This window comes from Procambarus clarkii, chromosome 18 (assembly GCF_040958095.1).
Source record: "Procambarus clarkii isolate CNS0578487 chromosome 18, FALCON_Pclarkii_2.0, whole genome shotgun sequence".
NCBI lineage: Eukaryota > Metazoa > Arthropoda > Malacostraca > Decapoda > Cambaridae > Procambarus > Procambarus clarkii.
This window is the reverse complement of record NC_091167.1, coordinates 25,844,675-25,857,460: the sequence shown is the minus strand read 5'-3', so window position 1 is coordinate 25,857,460 and position 12,786 is coordinate 25,844,675. Positions and strand designations below refer to the sequence as shown.

The following is a 12,786-nucleotide window of genomic DNA, read 5'->3' as shown; positions in this document are numbered from 1 at the left end:
ATCATGGTTTGTGCATACAGTACTGTTAACAAATTGATATTGCCTCCTAGAACTGATATTTGTTTTGACCCATTACGTGCCATTATTTGTCCTCTTGCTACAAATGACAAATGATGTGAAGAGTTTCTCTTCACAGTGTGAAGAATTTAGCCCATGAGTGCCATTTTTGACCTGTGTCCAGGTACCCAGAAAGGGTAAACCCATACAATGGTTTTATACCATTCCATGTTGTGTAAAATCTTTGTGTGTGGGGAATGGGGTGTGTATGTATGTGTATAAAATGGAGGGTGTACATGTGTGTGTGGGAGAGATGGTGTGTGTACTTAAAGGATGAGAGCTATGCTCGTGATGTCCCATCTTCCCAGCACTCTGTCATATAACAAATCCAACAGGAGCCTTGATGAGGGTTTGAACCTATGCACTAGGTGTTTCCAGGCGTTGTTGGATTTGTTCATTGATATATCACATTAATATGATTTATCCGTGTACTCTGTTGTATAACGCTTTGAAACTACTGATGGTTTTGGCCTCCACTGCATTCTCACTTAACTTGTTTCATCTGTCTACCTCTCTGCAAAAGAAAACTTTCTAATATTTTTTCGGCACCTTTGTTTCCTTAGCTTAATCTATGATCTATGTTTCCTTACTATGCTCTATTGTTCTTGAGGTTGCCAGTTTCAGGAATTCCTCTTTGTCAGTTTGGTCAATTCCCATTATTATTTTGTAAATGGTGATCATTTCACCTCTTTTTCTTCTATCTTATAGCTTTAGCATATTTAACACTTCTAGCCTCTCTTCATATATGAAAATTGTAATGGAAATAAACTCTGAAGACTCATAATCGCTTCAAGACGATCTAAATAGGGTTTTGAAATGGTCAAAAGATTGGCAGATGCAGTTTAATGCTGACAAATGTAAGGTTTTGAGGCTAGGCAATGTTGACAGTTACAAGACACGAGCTAGACAGTGTTGAGATTGTGAAGTCGGATTGCGAAAGGGGTCTGGGAGCTATGATTAGTAAGAATGTAAAACCAAAAATCAATGCATATATGTTATGCATTGTTCTTATGTTTTTTTTTTTTTATGTTCTTATGTTGAAGTCCATTTACAAGCTCAGCTAAAGCAGTTTTAATTTAGCCCTTCAGCTGCACATCACATCACATATGATGGGGTACTTAAATATGCTCATACTACACATCACATTATATGATGTAGTAGGGAACTACCTAAAATTAAAAGTCTTACACATACTTGGGGCCCACAATTGCTTCTTCAGGCCTACAGTAACACACCCCCCATTTTGAAAACAATTTCCGAGTCCGTCACTTTCCTTCTAGAGCCTTAGTACAAAAAAAAAATGTGGACCATATTTGGCAACATTACCATCCAGTGTGTGAATGTGCAGGGCGGCCATACTAGGAGCCACTAAACTTTTATCAATAACAAATAAGTGATTACCATTATATATTTCATGCAAAATGTGTGCTATTCCAATTATAGGATTTATGCTTATATATAGGTTTATATATATTTTATTATGAATATCTGTGTATATATATATATATATATATATATATATATATATATATATATATATGACAATGTCAGACCACGGAGGAAAAATGAAACAGGAAATTTCCTTAAGTACTTTCGTATATTAAATACATCTTCAGAAGGTCCTTCTGAAGATGTATTTAATATACGAAAGTACTTAAGGAAATTTCCTGTTTCATTTTTCCTCCGTGGTCTGACATTGTCACATTCTTAATCACGTGTTTATTTTCGTGATATACACACATATATATATATAAGTTATACCTAATGAATCCCATCTTTGACACATCAGAACAACTTATTAGAACCAAAAACTACCCGATATATAAATAGAGCGAGAAACAATTAAAATAAATCAACAAAGTTATTCCCATGTGGCACCTCATCTCATTTCTGCTATAAAAATAAAGTAACTTCTCCAGCCCACTGCAGCTAAACCATAAGAGATAAAGACTTATTTGGACTTTTTTTTAACTTCCTGGATGTTAATTAACAATGTCAAAAGAACAAATAATTTTTCCAGATCAATTTATTTTATGTTCACTTTAGTGTTGCATGAATCGCTTGAGCAGCTGATTGGTTAATGTTTTCATCTTGTTGAAGCCTCCTTCAATATTATGATTGCTATAATAATTAACCCCTGGGCTCCACACATGTTATTCCTTAACTGTGCCATGATGCACGAGAAAACATAGCCCCAATTTTTTCCTTCGCATATTGTTAAAATGAGTTCCCCGATCTCAGATAAATAATAAAAAAATTAAATATGACTTACCATGGCTTTAAATGAGCAAAAAATCTCGCGAGGACTTCACCAATTCATGGACGCTCGTGTAGTGAACTTTGGGAGGTGTTGTGTGATCCATTCAATTGGTGGGAGTTGCCACAAATAAATTCATAACAATTTATTTTCAGTGTAACTTAATAGTTTTTTCACAATGCTCACTAAGGTGTCATTTTGTTGTAGTTCAATAAAACATGCAAAACATTGACAATTAAAAATAATTATAGTTGCATCATACAGTAAATTACAAAGTATTTTTTTTATTACATACTGTATACAGTATCTATATTTGTATGCACCATAAATCAAGGGATGCCCATGATTTTTTTTTTCCAAGATAGCATCTAATTACTAGAGGCCTGAGAAAGCAAATGTGAACCTGTGTGCACGTGTGGAACTTTTAAATCTTACGTGGTACTCTAAATCATCTGTTTGACTCGCATGGTAGGGTCAGATATGGCGTGAGCATCCCTGTCTGAGATACATAATATTAGTACGTTTGACACCCACAGTAGTTAATCTTTTGTTTTTAATATAATTTATAATATAAATCCTGCTACCTAATGGAGTGGTAGAAATTATATTTAATTTGTCTTCTGTTTAGCATTTGCAATTTTTTCTTGCATTTACAATTTTGTTTTCCTTTTGCTTCATCTTCTGACCCATTTGCTTACAAGTATTTTGTGTACTTACATCATATTACCCATAAACTGGTTAATCAATTAAGATTAAGTGCTGTAGACTCTACATTGCAAATTATCCCCATGCTGTACAGAACAGTATTTTAATCAAATCCGTTCCTTTATTCAGGGAACAATTGTACTGCTCATTCTTAACAAAAATCGATGATCTTTTAATAATAAAGTGACTGCTTAAATGGGCACTTGACATTTTCAGAAGCGAATGCAGTGAATCATGCCGCAGTCGTCGTAATGAACTTGAGGCAGAACTAAAGCGTTTGCGACGTGATCATCGTCTTTCAGAAGACCGTGTTCGAAATGCGGAGCGGGAGAATATGACCTTACGGCAGTACAAGGATAACCAAAATGACACAGAGGTGCTCATGTCTGCACTCTCTGCCATGCAGGACAAGAATACGCACTTAGAGACATCTCTGTCTGCAGAAACAAGAGTAAAGTTGGACCTTTTCTCGGCTCTGGGGGAAGCAAAACGTCAGTTGGAAATTTCACAAGGTATAAATTATGGCAAAACCCACGTTACTCTTTGAAGCAGAAACTATTACCTAGTGATGAATATTCAGGTTACTTATCTTCTAATTTGTTGAAATAATCTCCATCTTAGGAATGGTGTCTTCCAAAGACAAGGAAATTGAAGACCTGAAGGCCAAGATCACAGAGGTGTTAGCAGTGTGTCCCCCAACTAGCTTCCACAATGCCTCTCTGGACTCGACTCCCATTCATTACACTTCAAAGCTTTTACCACAGGTCAGTAGAATAATTAAACAGAGAATTTGTCAAAGCAGTTTCTGAGAGAGTTTTATGTAGTTTTATCAAATAAATATCTACACCCTAGAACAACTACAAGCTGTAGAACGAGTGTGTTAAACCACCGTATTTGCTGGCGTATAAGATACACCCTCACATAGGACACACCCCTATTTTACGAGGATATTTTGTGGAAAAAAACTATTATAGCTTTTTCATCATACATTTATTGAAAGATATTTTAAAGTGGATTTTGTACCCCAACTCTTACCTCCTCTAAGATCAGCATAATAATAGTTTATATTTTGGGCAAGAGAATTGCTACACAGGATGTGAAACTTGTATTTCTGAATGTGATGATTTGTGTTGCTGCATCAGGTCACCAGGGCGGCGCGCCCGGTCGTGCCGCACCATCACAACACCGGTGGTGTTATCATTCACGCATTGCAAATGGCTGAGAAGCAGAGGAAAGTTGAACATACCTTTGAAAATTTCTAGGATCATTTTTCATTTAGATAATGAATAAATGTGTCTAAAAGGTAACACAGTCATTAAATGATGTATGACATATCAGGTGTGGATTATGTATACAGTACTGGGTAAGATGTGAGCTTCCTTCATAACTGCCGACATATCATAAGTTTGTGATAACAGACTGATAGCTTGCAAGCTAACAGGCTTGCTTTCAATATTTTATTATTAGAAATAATTTTTGTGTCCTGCGAACTTGCCCAGTATTCTCGTCCGGCTCCCTAGCCTATGCCACTAGGTCTCACATTCGTAATACGGCCGCATTAGACGCAGGGCACTCTTTTTGATAGATTTAAAAATAAAAAAGTGCGTCTTATATCCTGACAAATACGGTAATACTTACGTACTGACAGCTTTGTTGGGAGTGCATTTCAGCTCCTGTATTTGTGCAGTGTCTTCATTATTTTTATCAGTGTTCCATAATATTGTTTGCATCATGAATCAAGTTTCATATGGAGAACCAGAATAACTTCTTCCATTAGCTGCAATCTAAAGATATTTGAAATACTTCATGTTCATTATTGTCAATTGACTAATTACATTTAAATTTACAGTACTTTAGATTAGGTTAGGTTTGCATCTTAGAAACATTTGTGCATTTGTATTTTATTCATCAACCCTTTTGTCCCACCTATAATTTGAAAGGTGTGTGTGTAAATAGTGAATTACATATTAGGGTGAGAGGAGAGAGGGTTATTCTAAAAAGACTAAATTATATATATATATATATTTTTTTTCAGTGTATTAAGATGCTCAATGAAATCACAATAGCATGATATAGCTATGAGAAAATAATTTTGGGGCAGTGCCTTGGAATAACATTATCGATTTCATCGTATTGCTCCGAAAGATCTTCTCAATACTATATCAAGCTGTTGTGGAGTCACCATGTAACATTGAGATGAAAACATTCTTTTACTACATCTTTGCACATGAATAAATAATGGCTTTGACCTGGTTATGTATTTTATAATGCAACATTTTACTGGAAAAATAAAGTAAAAACCATTGTAAATACTGTTGTCAGTTTTAATCATTTTAAATTATATGTTTAGGTTTTTAAAAGTATAATAAATAGTCCTAATTTTTAAGAATTTTAAATTATATGTTAGGCTTTTATAAAATTTTGAATACATCAACTAATACTTATGTCTTTTGAACATGGCTTTTACTTCATTGCATTGCCTGTTCAAGAACTTGTATCCTGCAGGTGACAACTTCTGGTATGGAACCCACTGCTTCCCTGGTGATGGTTGATGGGTTGATGGAGACATCACTGGACTCTCTGTGTGGACTTGGCTTTGCTCCTGCTGCACACACCCGTCCCCACACTGTTTCTCCACCCGTCCCCATCTCCCCGCCTGTCCCCATCTCCCCGCCTGCGCCCATCTCTCCACCCGCTCCAAAAAACCCACAACACTCCACATTGGATCCCAACGCCCGGGTCTACACCCCCAAGGGCACTGTGACATCTGAGGCTTAAAGTCAAGAGCCAAGGAATGGCAAGACCAAAGCTGAATGGTTTTAGGCAGAATTTTATTTGTTTCCATATTTGTTTAGGCTGATATTCTGGGTGTGAACACAAATAGAGCAAAGTATTTTCAGGTGTGGCTTTTATAATTTTTGTTTTTCTTAAAATTGACCATTTTTGCTGTGTCTGAAACCTGCTAATGAGTAGGTGGTTGAACATTGTCTACTGATCAGCCATTGAGTGTATGATCTAGAGTAATTGTTTATCAGGATCCAACTAATCTCTTGAATCTAAAAGGAATAATATTTTAAAATCCTGTTATCAATATATTGTGTATTGAAATTTAAGAAGGACATTAATTTGTTTCTTTGGAAATAAATTATTCAATAGTTTTCGTGACATAATATTTGTTATTTTCTTTCGTGCATTTTACATCTTATCCTCCTTGTTCATTTATATTGGCTCTTATTATCCAGTTTCTCATGCAAGTTATACAATACCACTGTGACGTGCTGGCCAAGAACACTCTGTTGCATGCTGTATGAGAACATTATGCGTTGTGTTCTACATGAGAACATCATGTGTGGTGTTCTACATGAGAACACCATGTGTGGTGTGCTACATGAGAACACCATGTGTGGTGTGCTATATGAGAACACCATGTGTGGTGTTCTACATGAGAACACCATGTGTGATGTGCTACATGAGAACACCATGTGTGGTGTGCTACATGAGAACACCATGTGTGGTGTGCTACATGAGAACACCATGTGTGGTGTTCTACATGAGAACCCCATGTGTTATGTGCTACATGAGAACACTGTGTGTGGTGTGCTATATGAGAACACCATGTGTGGTGTGCTACATGAGAACACCATGTGTGGTGTGCTATATGAGAACACCATGTGTGGTGTGCTACATGAGAACACCGTGTGTGGTGTGCTACATGTGAACACCATGTGTGGTGTGCTATATGAGAACACCATGTGTGGTGTGCTACATGAGAACACCATGTGTGGTGTGCTACATGAGAACACCATGTGTGGTGTGCTATATGAGAACACCATGTGTGGTGTGCTACATGAGAACACCATGTGTGGTGTGCTACATGAGAACACAATGTGTGGTGTGCTATATGAGAACACCATGTGTGGTGTGCTATATGAGAACACCATGTGTGGTGTGCTATATGAGAACACCGTGTGTGATGCACGAGGACACCGCATGTTTATGTTAGAAAAGTCATTTATATAATAAAGATAGTGGCAAGCTATCTTAAAGGTGTGTATTAACACAGGTAAAGAGTTATAATTATAAGTTTTCAAGTACTTGTTTTCCTAGCCATTATTTACAACTCCTTGGTTAAGTTACATAAATTAGACACAGCAAGTGAATGGCAATGTAGCTGAAATACCTTCTCGGCCCCTTGACAATTTTCACGCTAACTTTATAGGATTATCCTGTCAAGCAAATTTGAAATAATTGTTCATGTTAAAATGTTGACATAAGTATGAAGCGGGAAGTGCTAGAAAGTATGCTGGCCTGTTTTGCAACTTTGGTTACACTTATTGTCACATATGTGACCATGGGTGTGTGTGCCTGCACTCGAGTCTGTTTGTCATGATTATGAGTGGGTGATTGTGTGTGTACATCATGCTGTGTGTGTACGTGTGTGTGTATCAGTAATTGTCTTGCGAATGTCTCGCTCTTGGGTTGGCAGCATCAATACTCGGTTTTAATTTTTGTTCTCAGTACTGTATATAATTACCCAGATCATACCAGTTAAATACTGTATAACTAAAACATTACTTGAGGCAAATTATTTTGTTTAGGTATTATAAGGAAAATGTCAAGTTTATTATTTTTCATTGGGTGGGGTAGAGAACTATTGGAAAGTTTCAGTGGATTTCTATATGTTATTTAAAGTGTGTATATTTTTATTATTTTGAAACTTATTAAATTTATCAGACAACTGATTTACCTTGTTCTCAAACAGTTGGCATTTGTAATAATAATGGATAATTCTATATGATTTGCACTGTAATCATTATTTATAAATTCTTCCAAAATGATCTCATATGCTTAGCAGATTACAACATCCTTAAATTCTGTTTTTCCTAATGTATCTTTGATGATAATTTCATCAGTTTTAAGGTTACTTTGTTTTTGAAGAGATCAATAGGTGATCAGAGTTGTCATAATCGGGTTAAGGTTACGTTAGTGTTTACTACTTGAAATTCTGCATTGGTAAATATCTTCTTTACAGACCAATAATAATATAGGAATTATTACCAACATGTCCTGGATAACCAAGAGAAAATTTGATCCTGTAAAGTATTATAATGCATATGTTGTATGTTGGAGTTGACATAAATTACAGAGCATCATACTTGAGAGGAAAGTGTATTAGGCTTCACCCTCAGAACCCACCACAGTACATGCTCCTAGCATTATTCCATTATGTACACAAATAATCTTATAAGCTTCTTTTTTGTATTAACAGAAGCGCTCCCCCCCCCCTCCTCCCATCTCCACAATGCTAAGGCGTTAGCCTTTGAAATTCTTGTACTGTAATTTAATCTTCCTGTTCAGTGTTGATGGTCAGTCATATACACCTGCCTGATTTCCTCCTGCAATTGACCTGGTGATTTCAAATTAAAAGTATTTTGTATTGTGTAAATAGTAATTTTTATTTATGATAGAGTAAGTGCCATAAGTACAAATTGTTATAGTTCCTTCTTTTAGGAAAAACATTTCCCTTATCTCGGGTGACAAGAATGATTTTTTTTCTGTGAACAAGTGAACATGCCATTCTTTTCAGTTTTCTATCTTTTTCAAGATATAATGCTACTTAATCAGAGCATAGTCATATTCTCATGTTTTCAAATTTATTGTTGATTTCTGCCTTCTCAACATGTAGAATGAAAATAAGGCTTAATTTATTAGGGTACTGCAAAAAGATGAACCACAGCTAATATTAATTTAAGGTATGCAAATAACTAAGAGTGCACTTGAGTAATGAAAGTGGAAATGGGTACAAAAAGTAAAAGTAAGAAGACATGGATAGATTTAGTGAGGGATTATTGACGAGAAGACACAGTACACTTAAGAACATCCAGAGGTCTTAATGTTTGTAGACAGCTTTACACAAGCCAGCTTGCTCTATAATGCATAAGAGCCTACATGGTATAGATATAGCTTCAGAAGGATTACTGAGCAAATTACTGTACGTGGATTTGGTACACTTCCAATTTAGGAGTTTGTTAAATAACAGCAGCAGTAATTTAATAATCTAAATGTTTTGACAAGTGCATTGCCCATGTACTTGGGTGGTTCATTAAGTGAAATGTTATTTAATGAAGGTAAACATAGCCATAGCATATCTGGCCAAGTAGGAATTATTGAATTTAATAATGAAAACCATTTGGGTATTACTGCATTAAAATATTACATTTGTATAAATTCTTATAATAGTTTACATGAATGTTAATTGCTTGAATAATAAGCATTTTGTGACCATATGGTGACTAAATGGAATTCTGGTGTTGCAGCACAATACACTGGTTTTGAATACAGTAGCATTTGACACACAGCTGAGCAAACCCCAATGTGTGAACAGTGCACGTCTCGTGATCTCCAGAGGGAGGAAACATTACTTGGTTTGCCAGGATGTAAGTGACTGGCAGGTTTTAGGTCTGTAAACAACAATTTGATTGCTTGTTAGTAGCAAATTCAGATAAGTAGCAAGATAGTTATTTTTTAATGCAGACTCAGTTTTATTTGTTGATTTTATGAGGTCAGAACTGGTCTACAATCATTTATATACAGTACTGTATTGCCATGCATGGTTATACAACACGTAGATTTTTTTCTTTATACTTTTAACTTTCATTGTGTAATGTGTTGTTAATTAAAAACATAGACTGCTTTAATAACATTACTAAGAAAATGGTTATCCAGAAAAAAATAGGCTTGTTTTTATGAAAGAATTTCTTTGCATTGTATGTACCTGTACATTTTTTTCACATCATGTAAAATTAGTTTCGAGAGTTTCTTTTGTTAAGTTACACTGATAAACAAACCTCACATTGATGCTCTGTATGTGTAAACTTTAAATTGATTAAGCTGTTGCCATTTCATCATTCACTTTAATAACTCTGGCACATCAGAAGCTCTTGACATATGATAAATCTCATGAAGATTCAGAGCCAATGTTTAAAAGAAATGGAGGGAAAGAATATGTAAGTGATAGCAGCAGACACAGCACAAAACTGGTCTTGCTCTCAGAAAGTCTACATTTCAGCTCCTTTCCATTCTAAGGGTGCATAATAGTCGAGTGTTTATTAGTGAGGTAATCCTGTCAAACATGCTCAGTGAGGGGTTACAAAATGGAATGAATGACCTCAGATATGTGGTTTGGTAAACAGCCGTCGATAGATAGTAGGACAGTGGCCGGAATTCTTACACACCTCTTGAGCGATCATTACAACAGTAGTCAGTCATGCAAGTAATAGACAGCACCATAAAACAAGTGTGGTCATCATGTTGAGTTGGTTTGAAGAAAATGTTGTAGGTCTCAAGCAGTGACTTAAGAGTTGTGGGCAGTGTGTTTGCTGTATAACTTAATGTCCCTATTAACTGTTAATTACCCAGGTTAGTAACCCAAAACATGGATTGGTGTCTGTGTGTAACATAGCTTTATGTTTAGGGCAGATTCTCTTCTCTGCCCATCTTTACTATGGACTTATTTAATTCTTCCTCTTCAGTGTTGGAAATAATGATGGGAAGAGAATTATTTTTATTCCAATGTGTCCTCTTCATGGAAAACTCTGCCTGTTTCATAGAAATTGATATTTTTGTATGTAATTCCATGAAGTCTCACTCTGCCAAGATAGACTGCAGGGTGCAACATTATCATTAATTTATATTTTTTCTAAAACAAATTTTCAGGAATATTGTTTTGTTACATAAATGTTTTTGGAAACAAATTATCACTGCATAATACTTCATTGCAAATAGTCTGTCCTGTTTTACTTTTCTTATTATTTGTCATTTCGAATGAACCAAAGGCACAAAATGTTTCTCTTTGTGATATTAACAATGTTGTGATATTTTCAAGTTGTGTTCCAAACTCACTCAAGAAAAAGAATATTATGCTTTTGTGACATTCATATTTGGCATTGTTGAACCTTGGCCAAGACCATGGGAAGAAAACCAAAAACAATATGGGCCCCTCACTGAACCTAGAATACTGTAGTATATAACAAGCAGAGATGGGAAGCACAGTGTCATGAGAGCTGGATACCGTTTGATAAAAGTAACGTAGTCAATATTTAGCACACATTTTCATTGAGAACGTAATACTGAAGAACAAATGACCTACCTTGCTCCTCATGCTAAGACACTTGTTGGCTAGGCCAGAGATAACCCTGTGTAAGATCACCTTTTTGTTGTTTTTTGCATTCAGACAATAGTTTATTACAGTACTACAAAATACTTGAGGATGTTAGGCAACCACTTTGGCTACAATCTGAATGTTGTCCCAATGTAGCTATTTTTTATGTTTATTACATGCAATAATGAAAGAGCAACATAATACCTTTTATTGATTATCTATATAATTTGTTATTAAAGTCAGAAATTTCTAACTAGAAAAATGTGAGCCTGATTCAAGATTACTTATTTTTGTGGCTACACATAAATGTCATACCCGGAAGCTAGTCTCTCAGTGACTCAGCGAGTGTGCTTCCCTCTCTTCCCTTGTGCATTTTGAGTGTCACATTGTTTTGCCTCTGTTTCTGCTTTACTAGTATTGAAATAGTTTACCATTTGATCTTGAATTGTATCATTACAAAAGTCAACAATGTGACTGATACTGATAATTGTGCTGCCAGTTGCAGTACCTGGTGGCTGGGAATGTGAACTCAGCAAGCCAGAGGTTGTACAATGTACTATGAGTCAAGGAAACCTCACCACTGTAAACTCAGACAACTCTGTACAATGAAACTTTATTATTTTTGTACTTACAAGTCCTAGTGAAGCGCGGTACTTAAAAAGTGTACTTGGTCGGTTGACTTGGCTTCCAGGCACTGCATCTTGCACCATTGATGTAAGTCTGAATGTTGTGTTTCATTTTGCCATATGTGTTGTGAACCAAGATAGTGGGTGCAGCCCAAGCCGCTGACCAGTGAAGCGGCACAGAGCCATCTCGAGTCCAGCTGTCCTACAGGGAGGATTTTGGTCCACTCTTTCAGATTACAAGTCCAACCAGCCATATAGCTTATTCCACTACCCCCAGACCAATAGGCCAGCAGTCTGTCACCCAGGGTAGCAGTGTGATCCAGATGACGGCTGTGGCATGGGACAGTCAGTGCTGATAGCTCATTTATTTTGTCAAGATATATCCAGAAGAAAACACAGCCCTTTTTTGGATGTGTTAATAGCCCAGATGACAGAAAAGAAAGCTCTCGGTGGTCTAACTTCAGTGAAATGTGAAGGTACTAACTTTTTCAGGCAATTTCTTTTAATTTTATTGCTGATGCAAAAGAAAGCAAAAGTTGGGTCAGTCTAATTCAGTTTTGCATGAGAGAAAATGGACACATTAACATCTTGATAAGCAAAGACGACACTGAAGCAGCGGCCACTCTGAGCTCAACTCCTCAACGTCACAGACACTTATTACATTCACCAACAAGGGTGGAGTGATTGGTGTAGGACATGGGGCCCAGTTCTCGGTCACAATGGACCCAGTGAGAGGTCCTCGAGCTCTCTAGCATTCATGTTAAGTCCTAATAAATAAATGGACCCAAAAGGGCCATTATTCCGCTTATTATTGTTTTTTCTTGTTCCTCAATTATTACCAGTTATACTTTACTCTAGGAATTTTATTTCACAAATTGATATACTGTACTTTGTTTTTGCCTTGAGCCTAACATTGAACAATTATAATACTAAATATTCTTTGACAGACTGCACTATACTGTATGGGCTTCTAGACTTGC

General features: G+C 36.1%; 1 protein-coding gene across 2 annotated transcripts in view; it reads left to right on the top strand.

Annotated features, from left to right (window-relative positions):
• The window catches only part of LOC123754310 (macoilin), a 35,852-nt gene extending 23,238 nt beyond the window's left edge, over positions 1-12,614 (top strand). Inside the window, exons 13-15 of one of the 2 annotated variants that reach the window (XM_045736574.2) lie at positions 3,236-3,531; positions 3,641-3,783; positions 5,525-12,614. In XM_045736574.2, the coding sequence (XP_045592530.1) occupies positions 3,236-3,531; positions 3,641-3,783; positions 5,525-5,797 (712 nt within the window). In that variant the 3' untranslated portion in view covers positions 5,798-12,614. Of the gene's footprint in view, positions 1-3,235; positions 3,532-3,640; positions 3,784-5,508 lie in introns of both variants that reach the window. The other variant, XM_045736575.2, reaches the window with a different exon arrangement.
• Positions 12,615-12,786: the final 172 nt, after the last annotated feature.